The sequence below is a fragment of the Thalassophryne amazonica genome, chromosome 13 (assembly GCF_902500255.1).
Source record: "Thalassophryne amazonica chromosome 13, fThaAma1.1, whole genome shotgun sequence".
NCBI lineage: Eukaryota > Metazoa > Chordata > Actinopteri > Batrachoidiformes > Batrachoididae > Thalassophryne > Thalassophryne amazonica.
The window spans coordinates 58,052,289-58,069,848 of NC_047115.1; the positions used below are offsets into that span (position 1 = coordinate 58,052,289).

The 17,560-nt window shown below is 41.0% G+C and overlaps 1 protein-coding gene across 2 annotated transcripts in view; it reads left to right on the forward strand.

The window, feature by feature from the left end:
• Nucleotides 1-931: 931 nt before the first annotated feature.
• LOC117523346 (opsin-5-like) overlaps nucleotides 932-17,560 on the forward strand; it is a 29,512-nt gene continuing 12,883 nt past the window's right edge. The window contains exons 1-3 of one of the 2 annotated variants that reach the window (XM_034184833.1): nucleotides 956-1,094; nucleotides 5,025-5,230; nucleotides 14,701-14,800. In XM_034184833.1, the coding sequence (XP_034040724.1) occupies nucleotides 956-1,094; nucleotides 5,025-5,230; nucleotides 14,701-14,800 (445 nt within the window). Of the gene's footprint in view, nucleotides 1,095-5,024; nucleotides 5,231-14,700; nucleotides 14,801-17,560 lie in introns of both variants that reach the window. The other variant, XM_034184834.1, reaches the window with a different exon arrangement.

Sequence of the window (17,560 nt, forward strand, 5' to 3'; positions counted from 1 at the left end):
AATATGGTAAGTATGATAAAGATAAGGTAGTCCCATATCCAGTTGACCATAGGGGCAATGGGTCATTAGTTCGTGGTTCTCGGGGCACGGGATATGAGGTGCAGAGCTCATCTCTGATCTCAATCAACATTTCAGTAGATTAGATTAGATAGAACTTTATTAATCCCTTGGTAAGAATCCCTCAGGGAAATTGAGGCTTCAGCAGTATTGTATAGCAGCACACGGGGTAAGAAGCACACAGAGTATCAAAAGTAAAAAAAACAATTTGCAAAATGTAAATACAAATATAAATACCAGAAATACTGCTCTCTACTGGTTTACTGGCTACTACTGTTCCTCTCCTTCCCGTCCTCTGTCTTCTTGTTACCCCCCCCCCCCGATTGAGGAGTTGTACAGTCTGATGGCCTGAGGGACAAAGGAGTTTTTCAGTCTGTTGGTCCTGCACTTGGGAAGGAGCAGTCTGTGGCATCATGTGGCACAACTGACAACCAGTACATTAAAGTGATGATGCTCAAGCGATCTTGGTTGTTCATGTTATCTTCAGACATGACAGATGACTTTGTCACAATGTCAGGCATAATTTATATATAACTGTAATCTGGATGCTGCCCAATAAACAAGCCTCAACAACTTTGGAGAAGTGCACACTGTTGTTACACATTTGGATTATACTGAGGAATTTGTTTGAGCTTGAAAAAAAAAATGAATTACATGGATTCCCTTCTTTAAAAAGGTCTGAATGGGTAAACCCCTTTTAGTTAGTTGTTCCTTCCAATATTGCTGTCTGTCTAGTTGTTAAGAAACAGGATTACATCTTGAATCATTTGGACAGTGAGATGTGAGGTATTAGTGACTGAGTCTAATCTGGATTTAGAATGGACTGACCCCAGCGTTTAATACAAGAGTGTCCACATACTGTTACAGACAACAAGGATTCATGACTTGGCATCATAACATGGAAATAACATTAAAAAATGATCTTCCAAAGGTTGTCAATATTCCATGGAGAAATAATAACCTCAGTTCTCTGCATTCAGACCCTCCTCTGTCGGATCGTGGAGAAATTATCATCGGGGTGTATCTCTTACTGTTGGGTGAGTCACATGTTGAAGATTTGGAAATTATGCAAACTTAATTGTCCCACGTTCATTGTTGTCAAATTGTAGTAGAAGTTTTGTGTGATATTTTAACCATGAAGGTTTAATTTAGAAAAATTTTCATTATCCCACTGTACATTTGTTGTTGTTGTTTTTCATAAAAACAGGGAACTATCTTCTTGTTTCTACTGGTCAAGCCACTGTTGACACTCAGTTTGACTGTCAGTGGTGCACTGGTCTGCTGGCCAGTGTTAGTTTATGCAGTCAGTGGATTCTCTTACACAACTTTTGAGCCAAGACATTATGTCTGCATTGTCCTAGTCCACCCAGGTGTAAATGGGTACCAGCTTGACTGGAGAAGTAACCTGTGATGGACTGACATCCCGTATTGGATGCCATATTTTCTAGATCTATGCCACATCCATTGCACTGGCAAGGTAAAGTCAGAATGTCAAATAAATAAATCTGCAAATCTATGTGAATATCATAGTAATTTACACCATGCTTGCATATGTAAACTGTTGCAATAATAACGTTGTACTCCACATGCTGTAAATATAAGCTTTACACAGGTTAGTACAGTGATGATAGCTCAAACTCACAAATTAAGTTGCAGCATTTCCACGAGATAGCAGTGATGGGAATATGAGCTCTTTGTGGATAAGCACTGGTGGTTAGGTATGGACGTATGCGCTAATGCTGCGTGTCGCTGTATCCACAACAACACAGGTGCTGGATAGTAACTACCCAGGCAAATATCCAGTCCATCCCACTGCTCAAAAGTAGCCGTCTGTCTGATGTAATCAGTTGAAACATGGGTGAACCTTTGGCCTCTTCCAGTTGCTACAATCCTTAACACTGTGGCACCCCACTGATAGTTGATTCTAATAGGACATGCAGGTCTGTAGAGGTGTGCCGCATGGCCAAAATATCACAGCTGGCATTTCTACACAATGCAAATGATAATCCTTATTTGAGTGTCCCAAAGTCATAGTTTATTTGATACAAAGTCATTCCAGCCATCCACAAGGTTTCCCTAAAGAAGCCCCATACCAAACAAATTGTTGTGTGGGCCGCTGAAGAGGAGGTACTGCTGTCCCACCACCACCAGAGGGCGCCCTGCCTGGAGTGCGGGCTCCAGGCACCAGAGGGCGCTGCCGCCCCACAGGAGCAGCCTCGGTAACAGCTGTCACCCATCACCTGAGACAGCTGACGGCAATTATCACTGGGGTATATCAGCAGGACGGCATCTCCACCTCATCGCCGAGATATCGTTCTACCTGGAAGGTAATAATCTCAGCTGACTGCTTGACAGTAACCTTTGTGATTTTTGTGAGTGATTGCAGACTTTTTTCTCCAACGAGAGGTGGAGGTAGCTTCCCTGCCGTACAGGTTGCTGGGTGCAAACGCGCCCACGTTTAACTGTGTTCTTGTTCCTCGCCAGCAGTACCAGGTCCGACACGCGGAGGCAGTGGCCACCTGGGAGTTCGGAACTTGGCGGCTCCAGTATTCCCGGGGTCCTGTGGCGGAGGAAACCGTGTGGTTCCGGTTCTACTTTGGAGAGGCGTCTCCTATCTTCGAGCCTGCCCACACGACACCTTTGTGAATTGAACTTTGTCCATTGTTGTAATTTGTTGTGTTTGTTGTGCACGTTCGCAACAGTAAAGTGTTGTTATTTGACCTATTCCATTGTCCGTTCATTTGCGCCCCCTGTTGTGGGTCCGTGTTCCTACACTTTCCCAACACAAATCCAATCATCACTGTAGGCCAATGGTTAGTGTCCAAGTCTCATGACCATACAGCAAAACAGGAAGCACCAGGACCCTAAAGACTTTGCTCTTCATTCTCCTGAAAAGGTTTCTGCATCACCAAACACCTCTGCCCAGGGACCTCATGACTCCATAGGTTCGTCAAAGTCATTTCTTCCATCAAAGAGAGAATCACTTATCAGTGAGGTACAGTAAGTAATTCTCTCTATAACTTTGAATCTTTCACTGCACACAGGTACAGTTCTGATAGAGTTCTGGCAGTACTTGAATGCCTGCATCTTAGTCTTGATCCAAAACAATTACAAATCCAGACACTCCATTTGCCCACTCAGCTTCTCAATTGCTGTGATCAAGGTATTTATTGATTTTACAAAGATTGCAGCATCATCTGCAAAGTCAAGGCCAGTAAACTGGGGGAGGTGATGGTCTAGTGGTTAAGGCGTTGGGTTTGAGACCAGTAGATCCTCAGTTCAAATCCCAGCCTGACTGGAAAATCACTAAGGACCCTTGGGCAAGGTCTTTAATCCCCTGTTGCTCCCGGTGTGTAGTGAGTGCCTTGTATGGCAGCACCCCCACATTGGGGTAAATGTGAGGCATTATTTGTAAAGCGCTTTGAGCGTCTGATGCAGATGGAAAAGCGATATATAAATGCAGTCCATTTACTATTTTATTTAAACCTTTTGTCTTCGATTCATTTAGAACCTAGGCATCAAACTGATTCCAGAAAGGGCCAAAAGGTTCAGGTTTTCTTTGTAACCACCAACTCCACCAGATCATTTCATTGATTAACATCAGATGGGATGAGTTAATCAATGAAATGACCTGGTGGAGTTGGTGGTTACAAAGAAAACCTGCACCCTCTTGGACCTTTCTGGAATCAGTTTATCACCTATGGCTTAGGACATTGCACAACCAGAGTGTGCACCCTCGCACCTCTTAAAAGTCTTTACATTTTTGAAGGTGAGAATTAAGTGGAAGAAGAAGAACCAGTACACATCCTCAATGAAAGCCACAATTCACTGCGAACCAGCCAGAGACTCTGTCTTTATCCACTGCATCAGTGGTGGGATAGCTAGAATTTAATATTCAGATCTCCATATTAGCACACAAATTTATGAAAACATCATAGCAATACTCATGCAGCAACATTTATTGCACAAAAGGTTTAAATATGAACTTTCAACCATTGATTACGTCTGTGAGTGCAGTAGTTTCCCAAAATATCATATTCTCCTAAGTAGTATTCAATAAGTATTTCCTTAGTGCTATTACTTTTTCAGGACTATGTACAGTATGTTGGTAATATCGCCTATTTAAAATGTACTGATCATGAATTATCACATTCACAACATTAGCTTCCACATATACAGACAAAGATTCTAGCATGACAACATAAACTGTTAAACCGAACACTTCCATTTTAATACAATAATTAAGTTAATGTAACTCAAACTCTGAAAAAAGTTATAGTCACTCGTTTCCATTAATTAAACTAACTCAAAAATGAATTGTTGTCATAACAATTTGGTTCCTTTAAGTGCATTTGAAGTTGTGGGGCATTTAAGTGTTGGTGATGTATTTCCATTGCGTTCCATTCACTCATTTTAATTGAGTTTATGTAACGAGGCCAGCAGGTGTCGCTGTGCATATATAGTTAGTAACCCTCACTCCAACAGCTCAAAAGGATTCTCTGGTCACAAGGCCGGAGCCCTGAGTTTTAGCCTTCTGGTTAGAGAGTCCGATTTCCATGCCGGACATCATGAGTTCGTGTCCCGAGGGGAGCGAATGGGCGGAGTCATAACAACACAACGCAGAGTCAACAAGTAAACCAAAGAATGCATCCCAAAATGTAATGTAGATTTTTTTTAGGCAGAAATTTATTTGTCACTTTTTTATTGAAAAACATAAACTAGATTTACATAAATTTAATTTGCTATTAATTGTTAAGTTGCTAAAACTTTAACAATTAAATTAGTGAAAATTATTTTATTTAAGTTGGCAAACTCAAATGGTTTAAGGCAATCGGTTTCCTCAAATGGTTTGAGTTCAACTAACTCATTGAGTTTTACAGTGTATGTATTATTGATACACTCAAACAGGAAAACTCTGAATTTGGCTGGGAATCATCTGAACAGTCTGTATTTTGGTCTGTCCGTAGGGTTGCTGTCCTGGTTTGGAAACAGTTTAGTGATACTTGTCCTGTGCAGACAAAGAGCCTCACTTCAGCCCTCTGATTTCCTCACGTTGAACCTTGCCGTCTCTGACGCCGGCATCTCAGTATTTGGCTATTCTCGGGGGATTCTAGAAATATTCAGCATCCTGAACGATGATGGGTATTTGATCACTTGGATTTGGACCTGCCAGGTAAAAACTGTGACAACAATACATTTTAAAAAGTTATTTTTTGTTTTCGATACCAGTTATTGAATAAATCTTGGGATTGTCAGATTTTAGAATGAATTTACAGGAATGCTGGTTTGAAATTGCCTTAATGTGATGATGACTGTGTGCAAAGCCTGAGTCTTATTTTGCCAATCCCAGTTAATGAAGTCAATTAAAAGGACTTGCCGAATAGTAATGTGTGTATGTGCAGCAGATTATGATCGTAGCCATGTGGGTTAAATCTCTAATCAGTTACTACTTTGGGGGCCTTTAATGGCAAAAATATTCAAGCAGTGCACCTCCTGTCAACAGCCAAACAGGAAGCAAATAAGAGCAGCAGGGGGGATATTTGCTGGGTAATTTAATTGTGTGTGTACTGTATTCTTCAGAGTAATTCATTTACAAAAGGAGCTGTGTGTATGTTCTATGATACTGACCTCACTGCTATGTTTATTTTTCTCACTGCCTCTTCTTCTGAAGAAATAGTTGATTTAAATTGGAAATGTTCCAGGGTATTTTTCTCGCTCAAGGGTACTAGCTTCAGTGAAAAGTGCCCTATGTCTTATACCAAAAACACATAACCAGGATACTGAGACATGTGGACCCAGAGGCTACTGCCGTACAACTGTTTTCTTTTCACTTCGTCTTCTTTTTTTAAAGAGAGAGAAATAGTGAACTTCATCTCTCAGACATCTAATCTCTGATTTACAGTACATTGAAAGCCTGAATCTTAGCCAGCAGCAGGTCCAACTCATTTTACATTCTTCTTGTGGGCTGAAAGGAGGAGTACCACAAAGCAAGAAGGAATATGTAAGGAATTAGAAAAATAAAAGAAGGCAAGTGAGAAAGGCATGTGAGAAGTATTAGCAGATCACTGCATAGAGCGTGATAGGACATGAACAGATTCAAGGTCTGCCACAGCTCTGGGTTTTATACCCTATGGCACAGCACAGCATTGAATACTATACAACTGAGTTGTCAAATAGAGAAACTTGCAAAACAACACAGGAAAGAAGTGTCAAACATCAACATATGCTGCTTATTGTCCTCTCAATTTAAAGTCATCAATCCAGAGACGGACCATCATAACAAATTAAAAACTGAGCCAGAAGGTGAAACTCTCAATTTAACAGTCGATTTACGCTCCTATCCTCACCTATGGTCATGAAGTGTGAGTAATGACAGAAAGAACAAGGTTGCAGATACAAGCAGTGGAAATGAGATTCCTCCACTGGGTATCTGGTCGTAGACTCAGTGACAGGGTGAAGTAGAGCTACTGCTTCTTGGAGCCAGCTGAGATGTTTTGGACATTTGGTGAGGATGCCCAGAACCAACAATAGTTTAGTCATTAGATGACCATAGCTGAAGGTCAAGTCAAGTGTGAGAGCATGCGCTTGTCCTTTGCCACATTCAGAACACCAGGGAAGCTTCCCCCCCCCAGGTTCTGGATGGAAACCACCTAAGCAGACAACCGGTCCATTCACACATCTCTACTGTTTGCTGCAGCCAGGTGAAACATGGATGTCCCCTTGGCCTTCTCCAGCTAGAGTGACCTGTTTTAGCAAATAATCAAATTGATCTCAGGCAAGATTGGTTTTAGACAGAGATCACTGATCAAACATCACAGCAATATGGCGGCGAACTTGGCAACGTAAAAAAAACAAAAACAAAAGTTGGAAAGATCAACTCCAAAAAAACAAAAACATTTCCAACGTGCAATAAAATGCAGCATCACAGACACAAATAACAGTGTGTCAAAAGCTCTTTGCTAACAAAGAAAGCTGCCCCAACAGCAATAAACACTCTTCAACACTCAACACTCAATGTCTTCAACACTCAGACACCTCGTGCACTGGATCATGCACAGAGAAACAGGACACGGCCAAAATGTCACATCTGACGCTTCCTCACAATGCATGTGATACTCCTCATCCTAGTCTCTGTCAGTAACCACTCATTTGACACAATATCATTCCATCAGTATCCAAGGATCCTTTGAAGACACTTAATACTGAAGACAACCAGTTGTTGCCTTGGGTCACTGGTTAGCGTCCAAGTCTCGCAACCATACAGTAAGAAACGCAACACCAGGACCCTAAAGATTTGGACCTTTGTTCACCTGCAAATTTATCAGCATGGCCAAACACCTCTGTCCAGTGACCTCATGACTCCATAAGCTCTTCCCAGGCACCTCTCGATCTCAAAGGTCAAAGACCCAGAGACATGAATGTCACTGCTGAGACAAGCCAATGTCTCCACAAGTTCATCTCTTTCACCACATACAGATACACGTCTGATGGCTGAGTCATTAAAAAGGGTTTCATCAGAGCTTTAAATGGCTTGAAGCACTAACCCCATCACACGTATATAATAATATTAACTGAATCAGTAAAAGACCAGCTGATCTACATCACCTAAAACTGACACAGTGGGATGTCGGTGTCACATAGCTGGAGCCAGACTGAAAGAGAAATGGCAAAGTTTTTCTAAAAAGAGCAAAGTTAATGTTCTGAAACAAAAGTGTTTGTGTAAAAAAACACTGCTTTATGCAGTTATTCTGCTTTCCTACACAAGCCTTTTATGTAAACTTTATTTTTAAATTATTGTAGCGTATTTGAAGTTGCATTTTAATTTCTTTGTCCTGACTTTGGAGGTGGGGGTGGCATCATGGCTTTGTGAGTAACACTGTTGCTTCTCAGCAAAAAGTTCCTGGGATCACTTCCTACCAGGTCTTTTGCATGTTCTCCCCATTAGTGTTAATTTCGTCAAACAAGATGACATATATCTGGCAACAGCAATTTTTTTTTCATGAAAACGAGATGATGAAGACACTGTGCCAGTGTTCTAAAACACTAAGACAAAATTAACATGCATTATTGTTGACGAAAAAGATTAGGCTAAAAATGTTTTGCATGAAAAAAAGCCAAAATAAAATCTCTCTCAGGTTTTGTCAACAAGCTCGTACGCTTTGAACGTGAGATTTGAATGTCAACCAATCAGAAGGCTTTTAGAATTAGACCCGGGAAAAGCGGTGGCAGCCATATTGCATTTTGGGATGGTGTGGGCACCTTGGTGCATATAAGGACCTGATGTGGCATTATTTACCCCGCCGTGGTGTATATAAGGCTGTAACTTGCCGCTATTTACGCCGCAATGGTGCAAATAGCCTTTGCCCTGCTGTGCGTTTGAGGCAAGATCTGTAAAGGCCACTAGAACGGACACTAGCCTCCTGAAAATTAAGTAACATTTTTCTTACAGATTAGGAACCTAAAAACCAAAACATTTGTGTTTAATAGCTGTGTGTTTAAGAAGACAACCAACGGAGTATTACACGACAAACAGTAAACATGCTGCAGAGTAAATTCATCCAACATTAATGACAAATGTTTAATGAAAAAATACTCTACATTTACACTCTGTCTCGCGGCGTTAAAGTGTCCGATCAGCTAGCGAGGCTCAGATTAAAGATACTGTACGTTAGTCTACATTTACACACTGTTTCTCACGGCGTTAAAATGTCTGATCAGCTCTCCGAGGCTCAGATTAAAGATTCTGTACGCTAGTCTACATTTATACTCTGTCTCACGGCGTTAAAGTGTCTGATCAACTCTCCGAGGCTCAGATTAAAGATACTGTACGTTAGTCTACATTTATACTCTGTCTCACGGCGTTAAAGTGTCCAATCAACTCTCTGAAGCTCAGATTAAAGATACTGTACGCTAGTCTACATTTATACTCTGTCTCACGGCGTTAAAGTGTCCAATCAACTCTCTGAAGCTCAGATTAAAGATACTGTACGTTAGTTTACATTTACACACTGTTTCTCACGGCGTTAAAGTGTCCAATCAACTCTCTGAAGCTCAGATTAAAGATACTGTACGCTAGTCTACATTTACACTCTGTCTCACGGCGTTAAAGTGTCCGATCAACTCTCCGAGGCTCAGATTAAAGATACTGTACGTTAGTCTACATTTATACTCTGTCTCACGGCGTTAAAGTGTCCAATCAACTCTCTGAAGCTCAGATTAAAGATACTGTACACTAGTCTACATTTATACTCTGTCTCACGGCGTTAAAGTGTCCAATCAACTCTCTGAAGCTCAGATTAAAGATACTGTACGCTAGTTTACATTTACACACTGTTTCTCACGGCGTTAAAGTGTCCAATCAACTCTCTGAAGCTCAGATTAAAGATACTGTACGCTAGTCTACATTTACACTCTGTCTCACGGCGTTAAAGTGTCCGATCAACTCTCTGAGGCTCAGATTAAAGATTCTGTACGCTAGTCTACATTTATACTCTGTCTCACGGCGTTAAAGTGTCCGATCAACTCTCCGAGGCTCAGATTAAAGATACTGTACGCTAGTCTATATTTACACACTGTTTCTCATGGCGTTAAAGTGTCTGATCAGGTCTCTGAGGCTCAGATGAAAGATACTGTACGTTAGTCTGCATTTACACTCTGTCTAGTAGCATTAAAGTGTCCGATCAGATCTCCGAACCCCAGATTAAAGATACTGTACGTTAGTCTACATTTACACACTGTTTCTCACGGAGTTAAAGTGTCCGATCAGCTCTCTGAGGCTCAGATTAAAGATACTGTACCTTAGTCTACATTTACACACTGTTTCTCACGGCGTTAAAGTGTCCGATCAGCTCTCTGAGGCTCAGATTAAAGATACTGTACGTTAGTCTGCATTTACACTCTGTCTAGTAGCATTAAAGTGTCCGATCAGCTCTCTGAGGCTCAGATTAAAGATACTGTACGTTAGTCTACATTTACACACTGTTTCTCACAGCGTTAAAGTGTCTGATCAGCTCGCCGAGGCTCAGATTAAAGATACTGTATGTTAGTCTACATTTACACACTGTTTCTCACGGCGTTAAAGCGGCCGATCAGCTCGCCGAGGCGCAGATTAAAGATACTGTACGCTAGTCTACATTTACACTCTGTCTTGCGGCGTTAAAGTGTCTGATCAACTCTCCCAACCCCAGATTAAAGATACTGTACGTTAGTGTATATTTACACACTGTTTCTCACGGCGTTAAAGTGTCCGATCAGCTCTCTGAGGCTCAGATTAAAGATACTGTACGTTAGTCTACATTTACACACTGTTTCTCACGGCGTTAAAGTGTCCAATCAGCTCTCTGAGGCTCAGATTAAAGATACTGTACGTTAGTCTACATTTACACTCTGTCTTGCGGCGTTAAAGTGTCCGATCAGCTAACGAGGCTCAGATTAAAGATACTGTACGTTAGTTTACATTTACACACTGTTTCTCGCGGCGTTAAAGTGTCCGATCAGCTCTCCGAGGCTCAGATTAAAGATACTGTACGTTAGTCTGCATTTACACTCTGTCTCGCAGCGTTAAAGTGTCCGATCAGCTCTCAGAGGCTCAGATTAAAGATACTGTACGTTAGTTTACATTTACACACTGTTTCTCGCGGCGTTAAAGTGTCCGATCAGCTCTCCGAGGCTCAGATTAAAGATACTGTACGTTAGTCTGCATTTACACTCTGTCTCGCAGCGTTAAAGTGTCCGATCAGCTCTCCGAGGCTCAGATTAAAGATACTGTACGTTAGTCTGCATTTACACTCTGTCTCGCGGCGTTAAAGTGTCCGATCAGCTAACGAGGCTCAGATTAAAGATACTGTACGTTAGTTTACATTTACACACTGTTTCTCGCGGCGTTAAAGTCTCCAATCAGCTCTCCGAGGCTCAGATTAAAGATACTGTACGTTAGTCTACATTTACACTCTGTCTCGCGGCGTTAAAGTGTCCGATCAGCTAACGAAGCTCAGATTAAAGATACTGTACGTTAGTCTACATTTACACTCTGTCTCGCGGCGTTAAAGTGTCCGATCAGCTAACGAAGCTCAGATTAAAGATACTGTACGTTAGTCTACATTTACACTCTGTCTCGCGGCGTTAAAGTGTCCGATCAGCTAACGAAGCTCAGATTAAAGATACTGTATGTTAGTTTACATTTACACACTGTTTCTCACAGCGTTAAAGTGTCCGATCAGCTCGCCGAGGCTCAGATTAAAGATACTGTATGTTAGTCTACATTTACACTCTGTCTCGCGGCGTTAAAGTGTCTGATCAACTCTCCCAACCCCAGATTAAAGATACTGTACATTAGTTTACATTTACACACTGTTTTTCGCGGCGTTAAAGTCTCCAATCAGCTCTCCGAGGCTCAGATTAAAGATACTGTACGTTAGTCTACATTTACACTCTGTCTCGCAGCGTTAAAGTGTCTGATCAGCTCTCCGAGGCTCAGATTAAAGACACTGTGTGTAGATTTTTGAACACAGCAGCAAACTCTACATTCATCCAATATCAATTTGTTTATAACATTTATTTCTAATATATAACAAATAACATGAAATATAACAAAATAATGAAATATGAAGTGTGCATCATATTTAAATTAAATTGTCTTAAGTCGTGGCTCTTACATTAGATAAAAACATTACAAATCTTGAATTATTCATTTTATTTTATTCTCCTTTGCTGTAACAAATTTCCAGCCAATTCTGAACGTGCAGATAGAATAACTAGATCCAACAAATATTTCATTTCAAATGACCTGTGCCCCTCCAGCACTGTGGATTTACAAGAAAACCAAATGTCTAATTGTATCTGACGGACAGCCTTGCAAATTTAAAATATTGCGGAAAAACACCACAAACCTTCAATAATTCAACAAGTGTATTTTTCAGGTAATGATAACATTCATTATTTCAGATTTGTGAAACACTGTAATGACTGAAATGGTAAACAGAAATAATCTGATGTTTTTTGTTTTTTTTTTTATCAAAAAGACTAAAATGCCTCAACTGAAATGATAATAAAATACATTCAGTTCTCTTTTTACTAAAACTAGACTAAAATTAACAGACTTTTAGTCGACTAAAACATGAGTAAATAAAAATGGTAAGTGGATGAGTAAATATGACTAAAGCTAAGAAGAACATCTGAGGAAAGATTAAGACTAAATAAAACAAAAAAAAACAGGTGACAAAATTAACACTACTGCCCATGTTCCAAGGGCGTAGGTTTGGTCTCAGCTTTGGTAGGGACAATACCACCACCCCCCCCCCGGCCCCCCTGCTCACCACCATCACCCCCTAACCCACTCATACCATTAGACGCACAAGTACAGCATAATACATAACATATGACGACATAATGCTGAATAATTTAACACTTTATTTACATTATTAAGTTTGTAGGCAAACAAACAAATAGCTTAAATAACAAAATTGCACCCAAAATCACGAATCTATTCTATAGGCCTTCACCTGAGAGAACAAGACAACAACAACAAAAAAAATACTTGTGGAGCTAACAAAAAAAAAGTTTTTGCAAACAAGATGTATAATCTATTATCTTCATCAATAATGCAGTTGTAGGTATCTGGCAACCTAATTTGCCCCCCCCCAAAAAAGGGATTTTTTTTTTGGTGTATTACGGTAAACGTAAGCCTGTGATGTCATAACGCAGAGGAAAAACACGGAAGCTTCACACTAGTGCGCCGCTGATTCTCATTACCGTAACTTCTCATGTAAGCCCTCACTCTGAAAAATTTCAACACTGACAGCAAGCCAAGAACCCGTGCTTTCCAACAGTATGCTATATGTTGCATATATTACGGTAAAGTGCGTTCGGTGACTTTTGAAACGAGGGAAAAGTATGAAAAAGAGCGCAAAAGTGACAGAAAAGTACATAGACAGACAGCAAACATAAATGTAGTATTTTTTGAGGAAAAGGCAGGGTATTAGTGTCATTTGTGAAGGTGTGTGCAGTTTATTTTAAGTGTGGCGCACAGCATTGTTCGCAACCCCTCCCCCCCGCCCTTCTTGTTTTTCTGCACCGGAGCAGTGTTGCCAGATATGAAATATGAAACTATCGTACCAAAACCTCAAAATTATCGTATTTTGGGAGAAATTATCGTACACAAACAAAACGCATACAACGTAGCTATTTTAGCGTTTTTTTTTTAATTTACAAATAATTTTATGTCACATTTTTAAACAGTAATTATAGTAATGGGGAAACTATGGCACAAAAAGAACGCAAATGCACAAGCAAGACTGTGAAGTAACACAAACGTGTTAATTACCAGACTAGAAAGAGTCAAATGCAACCTCGAGGTCGCTGTCGTCATCCGATGCCATGGCCACTTGCGCAGATTTTGTTGAACACAGAAAAAATGTTGACACCTCCATAAGGAACTTGAACTTTTTTTTATTTTTCTTGTATATCTCTTTGCTCTTGTGTTTTGTTCGTTTGTTATTGCATTTGTTGAAATACAGTTTCGAAAAGAAAAAAAAGATGTTGGTTGGGGAATCTTCCTGTCCTGTCCTGCAGAGATTGGATGGGAACTCATTACTTTGTATGGGGAGGGGGCGGGCTTTCAAATGACTGTCCCGGCAGCCCAAAGCCAGCAGCAGCCCTGTGTGTGGTGTGTCTTTGATGCCGCATGAGTGCAACACCTGCAAAATGATTCTTGGGTGTCAGAGAGAGATGCGTGTTTGGGCAACCAACTGAAATTATCGTACATATTGGGTTTTTTCCCATTATAGATCGTACATCGTACAGATGGCAAAACTATCGTACAAATACGATAATTATCGTACATCTGGCAACACTGCACCGGAGCCACCCATCCTCTGCGCTCCGGGACCTCCCACTTTACAAATTAAGCACTGCCTGCCACGAGATGCGCTTTGTTTACGTCCGTGTGAGAAGAACGTGAGCCAATGAAATTGCAACATGGGTAACCCTGTCATTCTGGCACGTCGAAAACACAAAACGTGACGACTAAAATTATAGTATCGAGTTCGCAAAAAAATAGTGAATGATTTTGTTATATAAACAAAAATGCTAAATATTGGTAGGGACTATTTTGCCATCCCAAAATATTGGTTGTGACTTGTCCCTATGGTCCATATGCAAACCTACGCCCCTGCCGTGTTCACATGGTTAACCCCGGGGTGCTCTGGCTTCCTCCTACTTCCAAAGACTTGCAGGTTCGGTGAATTGTCCGTAGGTGTGCTTACGTGTGAGTGAGTTTGTCTGTCTATGTGTGGCCCTGTGATGTGCTGGCATCCTGTCCAGGTTGTACCGCACCCTATGACTGCTGGGATAGGCTCCAGCAGCCTCCTCACCCTTGAATGGAGTAAGCATGTATACAAAATAAATGAATGAATGACTTTGAAAGGCCGCAGGACAGATAAGGAGAAATGTGCTATGTCTGGAATATATCCCACAACAGCTAGGAAGAGATCTACTGATGTAGAGTTTTGATCTGATAAAGTTAAAAACAAAGCAGAGGGAACAGAAAAACATCTGGGTCAAATAGACTCTGCAGCCTGAGGCTCAAACGACCACACAGAGGTTTTTGACATCATCATTCACCAGCTCATCTTTGTCTTTCTACAGGTGGACGGTTTCCTCACGCTGCTCTTTGGCCTTGCAAGCATCAACACCTTGACTGTCATCAGTGTCATCAGATACATTAGAGGATGTCACCCAAATAAAGGTCAGACCCAAAGGTTAGATCAAACAAAGGTCAGACCTAAACAAAGGCCAGACCCAATCAAAGGTCAAAACAAACAAAGGCCAGATCCAGACAAAGGTGAGACCTCAACAAAAAAGGTTGGTCCAGACAAAGCTCAAACCAAACAAAGGTCAGGCTCAGACAAAGGCCAGACATAGACAAAGGTCAGACCCAGACATAGGTCAAACACAGACATAAATCAAACTCAGGCAAATGTTAGGCTCAGACAAAGGTCAGGCTCAGGCACAGGGCAAACTCAGCTGAAGGTCAGACCCAAAAAAGGTTGCACCTACAAAAAAACTGGCCCAATCAAAGCTAAAACCCCAACAAGGTCAGACCAAACAAAGGTTAAGTGCAGTCAAAGGTTATAAAAATAAAGGTCAGATTCAGACAAAGGTCAGACCTCAACAAAGGCTAGACTCAAACAAAATCACACCCAGACAGGTCAGATTCAGAGAAAGGTCAGGAAAATAGGGGTCAGACTCAGACTAAAGTTAGACTGAGACTTAAACAAGGGTCAGTCCCAAACAAAACTCAGACCCAAAAAAGGTCAGATCGAGACAAAGGTTAGACTCAGATGGTGAGAAAACGCAAAGCTTCGGGCTGTCTGCCCGCCTCACATTCCAACAGTTCTTCTGTGACACAGTGTTTTTCAGCACTAATAAATAATTATTACTGACTATAATTGTGAAAATAACTCCCACTTGTCTCCAGGAATTTAATTTACATTTTGCTAACATGTCATTAAACTAATCTGCGGTGACATTTTCTATTTCTTGGGTGTAACTGACCTTGAAGAATGTCTTCATAATATGGAAATTAGAGTAACTGCCTTTGTCGTCAGATTGAGTTTTACTGTGTTTGTGGTTATTCATTAAACACAGTCTGCATAAACCTGTGTGGTTCACGGCACATGGGATAAAAGCTATGATTTTACTACCACAGTGCAGCTAGCATTTCCTTTTTTTTAGATTGAAACGGCAGCTCTTATTAATGAATTCTGATAGGAATGAATATACAATTGTGTTCAGAGGTTTACATACACTCATCATGGTTCATGAATGTCAGGATAATTTTGGGCTTTTAATGATGTCTTTGAACTGTTCTTTCATCAGGGTGGAATGATTGTACAAAATACATCATTAATGACTTTAAAAAATCAGGAATTGTTTGAATTAATTTTGGATATTCTCTAATCTACATGGACAAAACTATACATACATGCTCAAATATATACATGCACCCCCACTAAAATTTCATTAAATGTCCCTTAGCAAGCTGCACCTTGACATTTGGTAGCCGTCAACAACCTTCTGGCAGGATATTTGGCCACTCATCTTGGCAGAACTGCTAGAGTTCATTTAAATTGGTTGGTTTTCCGGCACAGACCCAGCTTTTAAGTGTAGTGCACAAATTTTCAATGGTTGAGGTCAGGGCTTGCTAAACTCAGCCACATGGGGTGTGCAGCCAGTACATTCTGAGTGCCGGTCCCAAGCCCGGATAAATGAGGAGGGTTGTGTCAGGAAGGGCATCCGGCGTAAAACAAGCCAACCAACTATGCAGACTAAGAATCGAATCTCCATACTGGATCAGTCGCGGCCCGGGTTAACAACGTCCGCCACCGGTGCTGTTGCCCAACAGGGTTCTGGTGGAAATTGGGCTACTGCTGGGCGAAGACGATGAAGAAGAGGAGGAGAACATTTCCACAAACAGCGGGAGAAGATGAAAACTAGAAGGGTGGAAATGAGAGTGGGGACTTTGAATGCTGGTAGTATGGCTGGTAAAGGGAGAGAGCTGGCTGATATGATGGAGAGGAGAAAGGTAGACATATTGTGTGTGCAAGAGACCAAGTGGAAAGGAAGTAAGAGCAGGAGCATCAGCGGTGGGTACAAGTTGTTGTACCATGGTGAGGACAGGAAGAGAAATGGTGTTGGGGTTATTTTAAAGCAAGAGTATGTTAAAAGTGTGTTGGAGGTTAAACAAGTGTCTGACAGGGTGATGAGTGTGACGTTGGAAATTGAGGGGGTGATGATGAATATTATCAGTGCATATGCCCCACAGGTAGGTTGTGAGATGAAGGAGAAAGAAGATTTCTGGAGTGTGTTAGATGAGGTGGTGGAGAGTGTGCCCAAGCATGAAAGAGTGATGATAGGAGCAGACTTCAATAGGCATGTTGGTGAAGGGAACAGAGGTGACGAGGAAGTAATGGGTAGATATGGTATCAAGGATAGGAATGGGGAAGGACAGGTGGTACAACCCCTGGCATAAATTATGGAATCACCGGCCTCGGAGGATGTTCATTCAGTTGTTTAATTTTGTAGAAAAAAAGCAGATCACAGACATGACACAAAACTAAAGTAATTTCAAATGGCAACTTTCTGGCTTTAAGAAACGCTATAAGAAATCAAGAAAAAAAGATTGTGGCAGTCAGTAACGGTTACTTTTTAGACCAAGCAGAGGAAAAAAATATGGAATCACTCAATTCTTAGGAAAAAATTATGGAATCACCCTGTAAATTTTCATCCCCAAAACTAACACCTGCATCATATCAGATCTGCTCGTTAGTCTGCATCTAAAAAGGAGTGATCACACCTTGGAGAGCTGTTGCACCAAGTGGACTGACATGAATCATGGCTCCAACACGAGAGATGTCAATTGAAACAAAGGAGAGGATTATCAAACTCTTAAAAGAGAGTAAATCATCACGCAATGTTGCAAAAGATGTTGATTGTTCACAGTCAG